This window comes from Lagenorhynchus albirostris, chromosome 3, assembly GCF_949774975.1.
Source record: "Lagenorhynchus albirostris chromosome 3, mLagAlb1.1, whole genome shotgun sequence".
In the NCBI taxonomy this organism is placed as follows: domain Eukaryota; kingdom Metazoa; phylum Chordata; class Mammalia; order Artiodactyla; family Delphinidae; genus Lagenorhynchus; species Lagenorhynchus albirostris.
This window is the reverse complement of record NC_083097.1, coordinates 124,210,804-124,227,683: the sequence shown is the minus strand read 5'-3', so window position 1 is coordinate 124,227,683 and position 16,880 is coordinate 124,210,804. Positions and strand designations below refer to the sequence as shown.

The following is a 16,880-nucleotide window of genomic DNA, read 5'->3' as shown; positions in this document are numbered from 1 at the left end:
ACATTTCATCCAGTTCTCTCATTCCATGATTAAGATCAATTAACTACATTCTTTAATGTGCACACTTTTAGAAACTTTGCATCTATTCATTATTCATTGAATATATATTCACTTCTTTCTGTTAGACGCTTCGATGTTGCTGGGAAACCAAATAAACCGTGTCTTTATGTAGTGTCTATTACGTAGTAATATAATCCATCATTCCATAGAGATAAGAAAACTATGGTCCAGAGAGGATGTTTTATTTTTATATAAAATACTCTTCCTGAAATTGGAAAGAACCTATAATTCATGATCTAAGACTTAAATGGTAGATATTGTAAAATAATTATAAACATATGGTCAATTTGTTAAAAATTATTCACATTGAAATTCCAAGAATAAGAGAGGGAGAAGGGATTTTCCTAAGATCCCACAGTGACTGCATGGTTGATTTTGATCAGAAAAACAGGTCTTTTTATCCAGGTTTACGCCAGGTCAGTATTCCATATTGTATCTGTATGTTTTCTTGATCACAAAGTAAAAACACAAACAGTACTTCTATAGAATTTACTTTATTGACGAGTGAATCAAGGGAAATATATATTGAACTCCCCAAGCTCAAGGTAGAGTAGAAGGTGTGTCTTTATAAATTGAAGGGATTCACTAGAGAAAAGTAAGAGCAGAGGCAAGAAAAGGATGAGGGAGCTGGCAAGTCAGCAGAAAACGCTTGTTCTGATTCAGCATTTTCCAGGGTGCTTTAGGCTGAGCTTCCCACCACTTTTCCTACAAAAAAAGAAAGACAAATATATGCTCAGTGCAATATCATTAGTATCCCTCACAGAGGTTGGAAAAAGGTTTAACTCTGTCATAGTCCATGTAATCATTTGCTTTACAGGTGTCCATGTCTGTGATTAGGCAGGGGTTATTTAAATGCACTCAGAGGTAACATCTGCCTAATTGCAGAAGGCCTGAATCTTAACAAACTTCAGAGTTTTACTAGGGTTTAGACTTTTTGGTTTTAACTGTTCATTATCTGAGAACAAATATGTATACAACTAGAAAAGGTAAAAGTGACAGGAGATATAATGGCAAGGAGACTATACTGTCATAGTTCTAACCTGATAGAAGATGTAAGAAGTTGAACCAAATATTCAGGCATTTGGCATTTTATAGCAGACATATATCAGGCCTTCTCAGCAATATGGGACCATTAAATCAAATTGCACCTTACCCTACTGCACTCTTCCTGGTAGATTTTGGTATTGATTTTTCAGATATGTTATATAGAAACATAGGCACACATGTACTATGCATTGATTCAATATTTATTTATATCATTCTATGTGCTTAGCCCTGTTATTATTGATAGGGATTTATATAATCCCTGTGCTTAGGAATTTTATGGCAAAATTGAGGGAAATTAAGGCATTCATAGAAGAAACTCTAATACAAGAAAATGATGACAGCGATAGAGGAAGTGAGGTAACTTTTATCTGGGTTAAACTTTTATCTGGGTTAAACCCCCTTGCTTTTAGAGCAATCAGACCAAAAGATTGGTTGACTGATTGAATAAATTTTTATTAATTATAAATTATATTTAATCAGGAATCTCACAGTCAATTGGCTAAAATCTATAGCACCGTTCTTTCTTATAAACATGTAAATTCAATAAATATTGGCCCTTGATAGGATCTTCCTAGTATACTATCTGTAAAGTTTGAATGTGTGGATAATAAGGGATAATCCTCTCCTCTATTCTTTATTGAAAGGCTCTTTTCCTCAGACTAAAAGAGAAGAATGAAGGGGACTTGGTGCCTTAGCAACATATAATTTGTGATAAAATAAAATGTCTGCAAGTAATTTCGTTAAAGTAATATTTTTCTTGATAAATTTTCTCACAAGTTTTTGATTTTGATGAATTTTCAAACTTGACTGCACTTTTATAAAGTTCTTTCATCTTTTCCAAAATTATTAATAATAGCAACAAACATAACTGAATGAAAATTGTTGAAATTTTAATTAGAAATAAAGGAAAAAATAAGAAACTGTGTCAAAATTCTTAAAGATGTATAAATTTTAAAAATAATTTTCCTGAGTCAAATTTAATAATAACAAAGTAAATTGTTTTTGTTTTCAAATAATTTAGATAATTTTTTTGGTTTGTTTTTGACCCATGTGTTTTCTTTTTTTTAATTTTTTAATTGAAGTATAGTTGATTTACAGTGTTGTGTTAATTACTGCTGTACAGCAAAGTGACTCAGTTGTACATATACATGCATTCTTTTTCATATTCTTTTTAATTATGGTTTATCACAGGATATTGACTAGAGTTCCCTGTGCTATACGGTAGGAACTTGTTTATACATTCTATATATACTGGTTTGCATGTGCTAATCCCAAACTCCCAATCCAAACCTCTCCCACCCCTCCCCCTTGGCAACCACCAGTCTATTCTCTATGTCTGTGATTCTATTTCTGTTTCATAGATAGGTTCATTTGTGTCACAGACCCATATGTTTTCAACCCATCTGCCTGCAGCTTATTTCTTCAGTTTGTATGGGTGGGTATGAGTAGAACTTTCTAGAATATCTCAAGGAAAGTGTTATAGTCTTATTCTGGAAGTTTGTGTTTGCAAGGAAGTTTTGGTGAGTATGATACTTACACCATTGCCTTACAGAAGGTACATTTATTGCCATATGTCCGGCCATCAGAACCACAGTGGGGATTAGATTCTCGAGTGCAGTGGACCTTGGGGTCCTGGAACTCACCACAGTCAATCTAGCAAAGTAAACACATTGACATTGATATTAGTGCATTCTGTCTAAGGGACTGTCCCTCAGAACAGAAGTTTTGGACAGCAAACTTAGAATTATCTATAGTATTGTATGTAGTTGTGATGTAAAGTCTCCTGAAATAGGAAATCACTTTCCTTTTCTAACTAGAATATATTAAACATAATTAAGACTTTTTAAGAAATAGGAAATACATGGCTATAATTATTGTATTCAGGAGTAAGATAATGATGTAAGGCAGATGTTTACTTTTTACAGAAGAAGTAAGGCAAATGCTATAGGTATGACTTTCTGCTCCAACACTAAATTGTTCCAACTAAGAGTAGATTTTGGTCTTTAAATGGCATTTTTTTTTAAACTGTATTAATGTAACTCCAATAGCACTCCTTCTGCACTGCTTTAAAGATCACTGCTAGGAGCTCCCAGATGTTATCTGTTAGCTTGTTAGTTTTCCCTGTGGCTGCTACATCCATTTATTAACTCTTGAAAACAAAATTCCAATGTCATTATGTTAATTTACTCTGTCCCAGAGTCTGTTTGTAGAATTTGAACTTTAGTGCCTACTACAATAACTGAGTAATGGCTACCCTAAACTGCTCTGTTTTGAAGGATTCTGAGGTTGCATCAAGCCTTGGTGAGAACACACGCTATGACTGATTAATATCATCAAGTGCTCTATAGCAGGAATGATAGAGCTTATGCTACTAATATATCCCCTTGGTTCTAGTGGTCTCTCAGAAGTAGTCTGAAGTTTTAAGATTCATTTCAATTCAGTGTCAGTTGAGTCAATATCTGGTGTGCAAATAATATTTGAGCCATTTTATTCCAGGGTACAGGCAATATGCAGTAGGTAGAACTGAACTTCTTCAGATGGCAGCTATGTTGAATGAAGTGACATTTAAACATGAATAGAGGGACCATACTTTACCCCATCACAGTTCCATTAAAATAATACTGTCTTAGGTTTATTAATTGCTTCATAATCTCCAAACTATTCTCATATGGATCAACTCAGTGGTCTCACAATAACCCTGAGATGCACACTGAACAATATTATACATATTAGCTAGTATGTATAATTGTTTTAAAAAATTATTTATTTATTATTTATTTTTGGCTGCATTGGGTCTTCGTTGCTGCACACGGGCCTTCTCTAGTTGCAGCGAGTGGGAGCTACTCTTCGTTGCGGTGTACGGGCTTCTCATTGCGGTGGCTTTTGCAGAGCAAGGGCTCTAGGCGCGCAGGCCTCAGTAGTTGTCGCACGTGGGCTCAGCAGTTGTGGCGTGCGGGCTCTAGAGCACAGGCTCAGTAGTTGTGGCGCACGGGCTTCGTTGCTCCGCGGCAATGTGGGATCTTCCCGGACCAGGGATCGAACCCGTGTCCCCTGCATTGGCAGGCGGATTCCTAACCACTGTGCCAGCAGGGAAGCTCTAGCCAATATGTATAATTGATCCTCAGGAAATTAAGTGGCTTACCAGTGCCACACAACCAGAAGCATTGAGACCAGTGCTTGAACACACTCCTCATAGCTGACCCAGAATTTCCAACAGTATACTATGGTTGATTTCCAACACATCCTCATAGAGAGAAATAAAGACCAAGTGTCATGGTATACCCTTGACCATGCTTATAGTCAGGCCACGTAGGCTTTATTAAAATACCTTATTAGGGGACTGTATGGGCAGAGGTAAGAGGAACCATTTGTTTAAAGTATTAGCAAACCATTATATACTGATAAAGCCCTCTGAAGGTTTGCATGAGAAAATGCCCAGCAAAAGAGCTATACAACTGAGTTTAAAAATATTATCACATATATCAGATTTAAGGTACCTGAGACTCTTAAATATACACTTTTTGTTGAAATTTGGCATCTTGTACTATTAAGATTGGGTAGTATGGTGCTAACCAGAGATTTTCTTAGTGCATGGTCAGATAGGAGATACCTAGGCTTCTTACAGTCCTACCTACAGGCCCACTCTCTCCTGTGCTCTTAAAGATCACTCCATCCTCTCATACCACTTCCAGGAGAGTAATCTTTTCTTTAGGTCTCCAAACAGAAAATAAAAGCTGGAAAATCTTTAGGATATTATAAAACATAGAATATATTTTTTTCAAAAGCTAATGCATTTTGTATTTATGTCATTAATATATACATTTGCAATTGTGTGCTTGAGTCAAGAAAATTCTTTAAACCACAGAATAATCATAGATATTTTCCTTTATTTCACAAAGAGCTAATGGGTAATTACTGATAGTATTTTGAAAACACAGTTTGGGTGCTAGTGATACAAAGAGGAAGTGGTTATAAATATCTCGATAAGCTCGCCATCTTATCTGCATTAGGGAAACAGAGGGACAGGTAATTTCAGCACAACGTGTTGTAAATGACGTAGTGGGACAAATAGAGGCAATGTGGAAGCCGAGAAAAGGGCATCTCAAGTCAGAGATATGTGTGTCTCTACAGGTTCTAGATAAATATTTTCACGATAAACTTCTTTTCTGTAAGCATCTTTGCCACAAGCATTTTTGCCACAAACACTTTCACTGATAGCTAGTTGACCCTAAGGCAATTTTGCTCTAAAAGATAAAATTACTAAAAATAAAAGAGGGACATTAATGAGGATATAATGAAATTTATTTTTCATAGCAAAATTAAAAAGACTTTATTGCAAAATACAGCATGTTTGAATTCATTTAAAATGTGTGCAAATTCAGGGCCATATTGCACAAATACCTAATTTAATTTTGTGGGCTGTACCTAAGCATTTGCCATCAACGTCTTTAGATCATAGTATTATATCTTTTTTTGCTTGATTCGTCTCCTTGTTTGGCATCGGCATCGCACTGTTTCTTTTTTGCTAAAATTTCTGCCTTCATTAACAGTGGTATTGTTTTCCAAATACTAGGATGCACATTTGTAACTAAGCTTTGAATTGCCTCGTAAAAGCTTCTACACTGTTGTTTGTTCCTGGTATATTGTCAAGTAAGTATTATCACCATGTTTTCTATCGAGCCCATACGTGTAGTCTTTATCATCCACTATTTTAAGACTGCCAGTGTGCTCCTCACCGTCTAGACTATTATGAGGGCTAAGATTTATGTAATATAAAAATTGGAGTACTGAATCAATGGATAAATGAAACCAAACTGCCTACCAGTGGAAACCGAATCGTCAACCCGAACGATCAACCTGTTAATCTTTTACGATCAACCTGTTAACTTTTACGGCAAAATTGCCTTACGGCTAATTAGTTACCCATGGATAAAACAGCCGGGGCAAAGATGTTTACGGCAAAGACGCTTATGGGGAAGATACCGGAGGTGGCGTCTCAGGGCAGGTAAGGAAAAGAAAAAAAGAAAGTCTCTTACATGAAAGAGACGCCTCCTTAAGCCACCTTTCCCTGGCAGCCGGCCTTCTCATCTTGTGATGTAGCGCCTTTTGTCCTTTAGAAAACAGATATGGGAGTGGCACTGGGGGAGGGTCTTCGCTTTGAGAATTTCTAGAACCCAGCTGCTTCCCCAAACCCACTTGCCGCTTCCACTGCCCCGTGGGAATGAGACTAGGAAAAGCAAAGGATTTCAGCGAATAAAACCTAATCAACCAAACGGTATATGAACAAACCTCCTTAACATAGATACAAGCCTACATACCTGTAAATTGCAGTGGCCTTCCATGATCCCTGAAGTAAGCTCAGGAATCATATTATAGAACTTGTTCTGCCATTTGCCATTGGCCAGTTGTGTTATCTTGGACAAAGTACTCAATATCTGCCCCTCAATTTTCTTAACCAAAAAATTAAAACCCCCAAACCAGAAAACACAGCTGCCATGTCTCATTCCCAGGGTTTTTATTAGGATCAAATGTGGTCACCTGAGAGTTGTAGAAAGTCAGTGCGGAATATTTGAAATAGTCCTGGAAGAGGAGTGTAGAAAAGAAACTGTTCATTGTAGGCCTGCCCTAACTGTGTCTCTCATCACATTCTGAAAGGCTCTGTAACTCATAGAACATGCTAAGTACCGTCAGACTAGATAAACTCTAATGATGCTCCAGCTTTGATAACCCAAGACTTAGCTGTGACTTCTTCCGGTGGAGTAGCTTAAATAAAGCTGGGTCCTTAGTTGTGCAGTTGGGTGGGAGAACAACAACTATTGCCCAAATGCTTCCTCCTTTATGTCTAGAGGATCCACTTCACTCACTGTGTGAAAATGTTTAGCTTGGTGACTGGGGGCAGAAAAGGACCACTCTCTGAGAGCGCCAGAGGTTGGGCGAGGTTAAGAATGCCTTTGTAGAGCCAGCCAGAAATCCCTTTTGTGAGACAAAGAGTGAGGCAGAGGAATGTCAGAGTTGAGACTAGAAAGAGCCCACATCTCTCAGAACCAAAAAGAAGTAGGCTGATTTTGGAGTGTCGTGTCATTCCTCTGCTGAGATTTTCTCTCCTCTTTTGTATTTTTATTTTAGACTCCTTTAAACGGAATCCAAGCAATTGGCTTCTCAGTCCAAGCTGAAGCAGGTCTAGACAAAGGGTGACGATAGGATTATCTTTTCTCCTTTAAAGTGTCCTCCATGAGGCATTTGGGAGACCTAGGAGAGCTGAAAGACAACCCCTACCCCCGCCTACTTCAAGTGCCCTAATACTCTGTAATTCTAGGGGATTATCCTGAAGATGGGATTAGACTAACCTAAATCTGAATTCTGTTTCTCCCACTTATTAGCTGCATTATTTTGTGCACTCAGTGTTCTGAGTTTAAATTTCTTCATCTTTAACAAGGGGCCGGTAATGCCTGTTTTCTAGGGTTGTTGTAATGATAAATCCTATGAAAACACTTTGTAAAGTGTCACGTGTAAGATTACTATTATAAACACTAATAATGTAAATTGTATCACGTTCTAGAATTTTTGAGCCCATTATTTCTTACCCTACTTTACTTAGCTTAAAACAGTTTTTTTTTTTTTTTGCGGTACGCGGGCCTCTCACTGTTGTGGCCTCTCCCGTTGCGGAGCACAGGCTCCGGACGCGCAGGCTCAGCGGCCACGGCTCACGCGCACAGCCGCTCCGCGGCCTGTGGGATCCTCCCGGACTGGGGCACGAACCCGTGTCCCCTGCATCGGCAGGCGGACTCTCAACCACTGCGCCACCAGGGAAGCCCTTAAAAAGTTTTTTAAAAATTTTAGATTGGTGTTGAATTTAACAGGTGCCTCCATTTATTTCCTTAGATAGTCCAGCTTTCGGATACTGCTTCCAGGCATTGGGTGCCAGTGTTTAGTATCAGCCTGACCTCTTATGGTTCTTCAAAGAACTGTGCCTTCCTAAATATTTTGGAATGCAGTGACATTTTTGTTACCCAAATTAGTCATCTTTGCTAACAGTGACTACAAAATCATTTAACTTGGCTGTGAAGTGAGTTTATATGGTCACTAAATCAACTAAAGAGTCAGCATCATTGCTATTTTAGTTTAATATTTTAATTCTACAAATAAAGCCAAAGAAAAATTTCAGACACAACTTCCCTCGGATGTAGGACTTCATTTCTTCTTCCCTTTACTACTTATGTGGTTAAATCAATCCCTTTCTTTATTGTACCAGTTTTCCTAACCCCTCCCTGACTTGGCTTCTACTTTCCCGGTTTTCACGCTCCTTCCACACTACCAAAACTGGTCTAAAAAAATGACATCTTTCAGGGAACATCCATTGGCTATTTATAAAATGTTCATGATTTCTTTATATGTGCTACTCTTGACCACTCCCCATCTTTTCAAAACTCTTTCCTGATTTCTGTATATGTCAGTACTCCAGTTCTCCACCTGTATCTTCTCTATCCTTTTTATTGTTTTTTCTAGTTTCCTCCTGAGTATTCATGTTCATTTTCAAGAAAATTTTATACACTTGATTTTCTCTGAGAACATATGTTTTCCCAGGTGATGCTAATGAGTCCTAGACTTTTTTTTCTTGAGTCTTCAGCAAAATCTCTAACTCTAATGTCTGTTGGTCAGAAATGTACAAGACACTTTTAGTCAACAATCTGATTCTTACTTAATATTCATTTATGACCAAAACATAACTTTATTTTTCCCTCCAAACTAGTTTTACATTCTAATTTTTCCATTTTTCATAACAGCACCATTCTTCAGATTCCCCAGCCTACCCTCAGATTAAAACGTCATTTCTATCCCCTTGCAAGTATCGTCTTTCATGTATTTCTTTATCTTAAGCATCTTCACTAATTCCAAATTTACTACCTATACCCACCCTCAACATTTCTGACCTGAGCCAATGCAGTCAATTCTGTTCTCTTTTCCTCCATTTCCTTCAAGTTTCAGAATTCCTTCAACATGTGGAGACAGGTTATCTTACTTGAAACTATTGTTTTAATTACTTCTTTGTTTAAGACATGTATTTGTTAGACAATTATACTGCTCAAAGCACTTTCCCATGAACTGCATAATGGCTTTCTGTTGCTGGTTATAGGTAGCATGGAGCTGTGGAAGCTCACTCAGTATGGAGTCAGGGGTCCTGAGTTGTAGACTGCATAGCTTTACTGCTGTTGGTAAACTTGACTCAGCAAGGTCCTCTTTCTGAGGCTTCAGTTTTCCTCTGTAGTTAAGTCGTAGAGGCTGGTTAACATCTCCAAATTGTATTTAGGTATTCTGTCAGTATATTAATCATAAGTGAATTCAAGCTAATTAGGAAAAATGAACAGCCCCAAACATATTCTAGTCATGGAGCATTGTTTTACTATTAAAATTTACCATGTATTTAACTTAAAATACAAATAAAACTGAACTTAGATATCCCCAAAATTATTGTAAAAGAAAATGGTTGCCAATTATTGTTTTTGAGAGGTTTGTTAATTCCAATCAGAAATATTCATTTAAACATCTTTTTAAGTATATGGTTCCCAAATACACAGCCTGATAGGGGAAATAAGAAAAATAAACATAGTGTAGTAAGTGATTCTAGAAGCAAAATGTATCCAGGTTAAAGGACTATCCTTATTCTGAGATTATGACTTTCAAGCATTTGTTATTATACTACAATTTCTGTAATGAAGGGTGGTGATGGTAAATTGTAGTTTTTAAGTTATTTTTATTTTATTATTATTTTATGTTATTTAATGTTCCTACTTGGAGTTGGTAGCATATTAGTCATTTACATTTACAGGGAAGTGACCATGAATTTGTAGGACCATGAATTCCAAAAGTCTCAGAACATGCTTTTTGTTGAGCTCAAATAATATTTTTGAAAGAATGAGAAACTTTTACAAATCTCTAATTTAGACTGCTAGCGGTAATCTCCCATCAGATGCTTCATAATGAAGAGACTTCTTGGCATGAAAAGATTGACTTGAGTGTTGGAAAAAATCATTCTTCCTTTTGTCTTGGCTGGATCAAACTTGGGCAGGCATGCTTCTAAGGTTAGTTTCAGCTTTTTCTGCCTGGCTTTGGGACTGTCACCCTCTTTCCAGGCATGCAGAAGAGAAGGGGTAGCCTTGATGTCATCCTAAAGGTGATACCCTCTTTGCCCTTTAATTTGTGTATTTATTTATTTTTGGCTGCGTTGGGTCTTCGTTGCTGCGCGCGGGCTTTCTCTAGTTGCGGCGAGCGGGGCTACTCTTTGTTGCGGTACGCGGGCTTATTGTGGTGGCTTCTCTTGTTGCAGAGCACGGGCTCTAGGCATGTGGGCTTCAGTAGTTGTGGCTTGTGGGCTATAGAGCGCAGGCTCAGTAGTTGTGGCTCACGGGCTTAGTTGCTCCACGGCATGTGGGATCTTCCCGAACCAGGGCTCGAACCCATGTCCCCTGCATTGGCAAGTGGATTCTTAACTACTGCGCCACCAGGGAAGCCCCTGCCCTTTATATTTGAATGGAAAAGAGACAGCAGTCTTCGCAAGGCATGCTTGGTTCAGACTGATTCAGATACCTAAGCCAGAAGGGGCTTTAAAGATCATTAAATCCAACTCTTCATTTTACAGATGTAGAAACAAAGGCAATGAGAAGGGAAAGAGACATCCTTCAAACTACACAGGCAGGAAGTTTTCAAATTGGAGCTCATCTATATAGTCTCCAACATACTTGAGCACTCCAAAGTCAGTACATCCCAGCACTAGATTCTTAGAACGCAGATTCAAAACTTCCCACCTGGGATTATTATTCAGTAAGCCTGGCATGGTCCCTGAGGATCTACATATTAATATTTAGTAAGCATCCCCAGAGATCCTAAAGCAAGCAGATAGATTATTTTAAATGTACTTTAGGAACCACTAAAAATCTGGGAAACATTAACAATCTGGGAAATGAGAGCCCAAAGAAGGGAAGTGACTTTTGTGTTAATGAGAAAATCAGGATTAAAGTCCATATTTTAAAAACCTATGTGTAATGGTCTTAATCATATTTTACTACCTAATGGGATATAAAATGTATTGGCTGGATCTCATGTCCTTTTCATGTTTCTTTTTTTGGATATGTAACATAGGCTGTGCTACCATATGTATTTAAACATAAGAAATCAATTTTAAAATGTACAATTATGTATACCAGTACAAACACACGTGTGCATGCATTAGACACACACAGGTGCATGCACACACACACTCACAGAGGCAATTAATTGTAAGGTGTGTTTCATTGTAAGATACATTCCAATTTCTGAGATGCTAAAATTTGAAAAAAAAGTCTTATGCAATGTAGTAGTTATATTAGGGTTGGAAAATATTTTTCAACTTCTTTGCCAACTCCAATTAGTTGGCAGTAGTGTCTGGAAACTTTTGATGCCAAGGTTTCTTGGGCACAGCAAGGCAAACAACAACCAGTGCCAAGTCAAGTATTAATGTTCAATATGGACACGGGATGTGATTGGCAGAGCAAATACCTCGTTTCTGTTGCCTTTTTGATAGAACAAGAAAACTGGAAAAATGTTGGTGGATTATTTTGGAAAAAATCAGCCAAACAATAAAGATAATTTGTGCCCATTCCAATTTTTAACCCAAGTTGTATTTAAGTTTGATTGATCAGTTTGTGTATACTCAGTACAAAGCACTAAAGAAGTTTTCTGTCAACTCTTGGTTGCCTTACTTCTAAAAAGAATATAATAACCTCTGTCTTAACTCTTTCAGAAGCTGTTAATTATTGATCAATAACTAATCCTTTCATAGTTTTTGTAACTATGCATAGTTTACCAAATGCTCCCACATAGTTTATGTAATTTAAGTCTAATTCTGTGAGGTAAATAATAATATCCCTTTTCTATAGCTGTGGAAATTGTAGCTCAGAAAAGCTGAGTAACTTGCCTAAGATCACACAGTGAAATCAGTGAAAGAGCATGAATGTTACCACAAGTTCATTCTATTTTTATTTATATTCATTTTACTTTAACAAAATCTGGGAGTGGGTGTTTAGTTTCTTTTAAACTGAAAACAATATTCTCATAAAGATATTGTAGTTAGAAAACTAAGTACTTCTGCTGTTTTCTTCATCTGGCCTGCTTGTCCATTTCTTTGCTCTTTTACCCATAGACAACCTCTTTGGTTAGGGAGTACCAGCCAAGAACCACTCAGGTCTGAAGGATAAATAAAATTATGTACTGACCTGAACTCCTTGACTGAAGACACCTGAAAAAAAAAGCATAAAATCCAAACACTGTAATTTCTGAATACACAAAAAGTGAGATTTGCAAAATTAGGAAATCCCCAAGCCTAGGATGATACTTGTTCTTGGTTCTTGGCCATCTCAACAAGTCATGGCTTGGTTATTTTCTTTTATATGTGCTCTCCTCTTAGGGAACAGTAGAAACTTGGCAAGTGATATGTGGATATGGACTGTGATGAGGTAATATTTCTTGGAGGTTGGAGTGGGGTGAGACAAATAGTCTAAGGATCTGGAGATTCTTGTTACCGTCTTGGCCCAGTCACTAATTTACTGTGGGAATGATTTTTATCATTTCTGGCATCACTTTGGAGAAGTTGGGTTGGAAAGTTTCCTCTAACTCTGCCATTCCAAATTTCAGTGCTTTTGGTCCCTCCCCCAAGACTTTGTCACAGGCAGTTGAGGAAAGGGATTGGGTTTGTTGTTTGTTCTTTGAGTCCTAAATTGTTCTTCTGCTTTCTATACTCAGCTTTAAAGACTTGGCCCAAATTTAGACTGGCAAGGACAAACTAATTTTCTTTGCTGTGACTCATTTTTCCTGCTACATCTCTCTAAATTCCCGAAAGAGAAGAAGTCCATAAATACAGTCTTGCATCTTTATAATTGTATGTGTGATTTTAGGTTGTGGCTAATTAGCACAGTAGTTTAAAATCCTGAAATAATAAAAGTCTTAGCTTCAATCCTTGTACAAGCTGCTGAATTTTGATAAGGATAAGGAGAGAACAAAGCTTTTAAATTTGAAAAAAAGTTAATGCTCATCTACTGTAGTGATTACCAACCTTAATGCAATGGTGTGACTGATTATTAAAAATACAGATTCCCAGGACAACCACTTGAAAAATTCCATTATATAAGACCAAATACGGTCTGGAAGTCTATAGTTCTGTAAACACTCCAAGTGATTTTTATAACCAGGGAAGACTCATTGTTACAATATTCAGTCATTTCTCAGCTGTACAGATCTTTGATCAGAAGAGGAGGGATTTTGCCCAACGTCTTATATGTATGAAATGTCAAAGTGGAAGCAAGCTTAAATAACAATGCCTGAGTCCAACTAGTACTCTTGTTATTAAAACTTAGTAATAGTAACATTAATAGACATTTTTTGAACACTTAATATGTTCCATCCACTATGTTAAGCACTTTACATGCATTTTCTCATTTACTTCCCTATTTAGTGCTAGTCCTTTTATATTCCCATTTTACAGATGAGGAAAATGAGACTCAGAAAGGTCACACAGCTATAAAATGGAAATGCCAGGACTGAAATTCATTTCTCTTGGTCTCAACATTAAGGCTCTTGGGCACTATGCATTTCCAAATGCCAACATGTCTATCAAGGACCCTGTTTTAGTATTATTGATAGCATTTGTTTGTATTGGTCAACCAGGTCCAATTAAATAGATCAATTAGCCTTTCTAAAGAGAAGCAATACGAGGATTGTCAGTTGATTTCTGAGTCAGTCTTTGCAAGTAGATTTTAATATAGTCAAATCTGTTTTTATGTCATCTCAGCAGTTGACTGAGCCACTTACTCGAGTTACTTGGCTTTAGTAGTCAAACTTACTACATAATATCACAGAAATCGTTTATCCATTTTTTTTATATTTCTGAATGGATTTGTTTATGAAAATATGACCACTTTCCCGTGAACAATGACTTCTTCATCTGCTCAATCTCATTGAAAAATTGTTGTTTTTACATGTTTGGGCATTTAAATTTCTGATAGCAGCAAAATTCAACTACTTTTGTCATAGAAAATGGTACACCAGACCTGGAAGGTCCCAGGACTCAGTCTCATGTCTAGGATTCTAAAAATGAGAGAATCTCTCAGAGAGTTGAGCTGTTTCTCTAGTTGACACAGGACATTGGTAGATGAGATGGGCCTAGGTTTTGGGTCCAGAGACTCTAGTGTGTATTTTGCCCACTACAGTAGCATAGAGTAGAATAATAAAGAAGGAAAGAAATAGATGCAATGGCCCTGTTCATTCACACAGATGATGATGTGATGAAAAACATCAAACTGAAGTACAATTGTCCTTTGAACAATATGAATTCATAGAATATATGACTATTGCTCATTTAGGTGGCCAAAGATATTCCCCTACTTGAAGAATTGTTTAGTTCACCAATAGCATATATGTTTCTGAATTCTAAGGTTCAATAACTTTTTTCTGAAGGATTCTCCAGTTGAATTTCCTGTTTTCTGCTTGTTTCAATTTCAGTTGAGTCCTAATTAGAAGAATAATGAGGACTGGAAAGCTTTCCCTTGTCTTGGAAAGCCAAGCTAATATTTAAAATAAGTATCCATTCTCCATACTGTTTCTGTGGAACAGACATCATCTGTGATGTCTAAAGACCCGGATTCAAATTCCAAATTCTGCTTACTGGTTACAAGTCCTTGCAGTTTTCTTAACTGTTTGTGCCACAGTTTTCTTATATATGGAATTTGGATATGAATACCTTGCTATGTGTATTGGAGATAATGCATAAAAGCCCTGGGTACATGCCTAGAATATAGTATATGCTCAACAGATGAAAGTTATTTCTGTAATTATTAACATCACCATTTTCATCATCACAGTCATTATAATGATCTCTCAGAATTGGTCTTTTATATAAAAATTGTTAGGATTTTGAAATATGGTGGACAAATTCATTTGTCTTTTCCCGTTTAGTATAAGTATTGGATTTTAATTTTAAGGGAAAAAAAAAAACAACTCACCTGAATAAAAGCTGAAAAGAGCCAGAGAGAGGAGCAGAAGGACACCTGATATTTTCATGGTGCTGGTTAGCTCACTCAGATTAAGGCTGCTTTGTCCAGCTCAGGTTCTCTGTCAAGACACTCCCCAGAGCTCTAAAACACACACTCAGACATATATATATAGACATGATGGAGGGAGCTGGGATCTCCACCTTCTTTATAAACTCACATTCTAAAACCATATGCAGTACTATATAGGCATTTATTGGAACCAGTCACCAACTTAAAGAATGCTTTATGCTTCCCATCAATCTTAAAAATTAGGACAATTGTATGAGTCGTACCTTAGATCTTATTAGAGGATGTCATTTTCTGCCAGCAATCTGCGCTTTCCTAATAGCCAATACATCCTCCTTGCTCTTCCCTCTAAGGTTTTGCTGCATGAAAGGGTTGACTGACTCATTGATGGAGTCCCACTTGGTGCTATGTCTACATGTCTGTGATCCAGATGAGTAACCACAGGGGAATGGAATCTTGGGTGTAACTTGGATTTTCAGAGTCCACGTCATCCAAGGTGTACCTGAAAGAGGTAAGTAGTCTACATTGTCACCAGAACTGTATCAGCAAAATCATTTTCTGGGCAGAAATCTGATTGTTATTTTTTAAAATATTGTTGTCAAATGCCAGTGATTTTCAATTTTGAGCCAAAATGAACAAGGGAGTCAATGTATCTTTTTTTAATTTGTAAAAAATATTTTTAACAGTTACTGAACTGAGGAATATTTGAGATGCAGAATATTTAATATTTCTCCTTTTTCTGAAAAGTAAAAAAAGTAGTCATAATAAAGCTCTTTATGTTTTGACTCCTTGAAAATATACTTTTCATACAAAATTAGATGAATCCTACTGTCATGGCCAATTTAATTGCTAGACAGGTCAAAGAGTGGGATGCCAAACCTTTCTTTAAGGGAACAACAACAAAAAACCCCACCATGGTTATAGTGATGAACTATGAGAAAGTCTGTCTCAAATCATAAACTGCTACTAAAAATATCATGAAGAAAAATATAACAATTTCGAGTATGGGAAGACTATGAAAAATGTGCCCAATTTAAACACAAGTGATTAATGCAATGTATAAATAACTAACTTAGAAGTTATATATCTAAATAATTGGTTTCCTTTTAAAACAGTCACTTCAAGAAAATATATAGAAAGTTCAGCTACTATTCCCTTTAGTTCAGGATATTTGTTTTCCATTTGGAAGTTACATATTTTTAGGAATTTTACTTTGATTCATCTCAATATTTAGGATGCATTTTCTGTCTTTGAAAATGGCGACTATATTTCACTGAATTTGATAATCAAATAAGATATTACTGTTTATTCAGAACTGAAGCGTGACTGTGATAAAAGTGAGAATTATTTTCTTTTCATTGCCTCCCTGACAATTTTTAAAGACTTGAACTTAAATGATAGAGGAGAGAGGAGTATAGATAGGATTGGGAAGGGAAAGTATGTGCCTGGCAAGTGTTAACCAAACCAGTGTTAACCACCCAATGCACAGCAAGCCAAATGCTGAGCTGCTGAGGTTTGCAGCAGAGAAGGGGTTTCTTCATGAGGCAGCCAAGCAAGAAGATGGGAGAACAGATCTCAGATCCACCTCCCTGAAGGCAGTGCTTGGAAACTTTGAAACATTGCAAAGGCTTGGTTTTAGGTATGGTGCTCCCTTCCCCTTCCCCATTCCACTCCCAATGCTTGCAC

The 16,880-nt window shown here is 36.9% G+C and overlaps 1 protein-coding gene across 1 annotated transcript; it reads right to left on the bottom strand.

Moving 5' to 3' along the window:
* Positions 1-538: 538 nt before the first annotated feature.
* On the bottom strand, positions 539-15,554 carry LOC132518523 (serine protease inhibitor Kazal-type 6). The gene is made up of 5 exons (XM_060146471.1): positions 15,461-15,554; positions 15,138-15,269; positions 12,357-12,379; positions 2,645-2,760; positions 539-765 (listed from the first exon to the last, which is right to left on the bottom strand). Exons 2-5 carry the CDS (start codon positions 15,193-15,195, stop codon positions 720-722), a joined length of 243 nt encoding a protein of 80 aa, XP_060002454.1. The 5' UTR covers positions 15,196-15,269; positions 15,461-15,554; the 3' UTR covers positions 539-719.
* Positions 15,555-16,880: the final 1,326 nt, after the last annotated feature.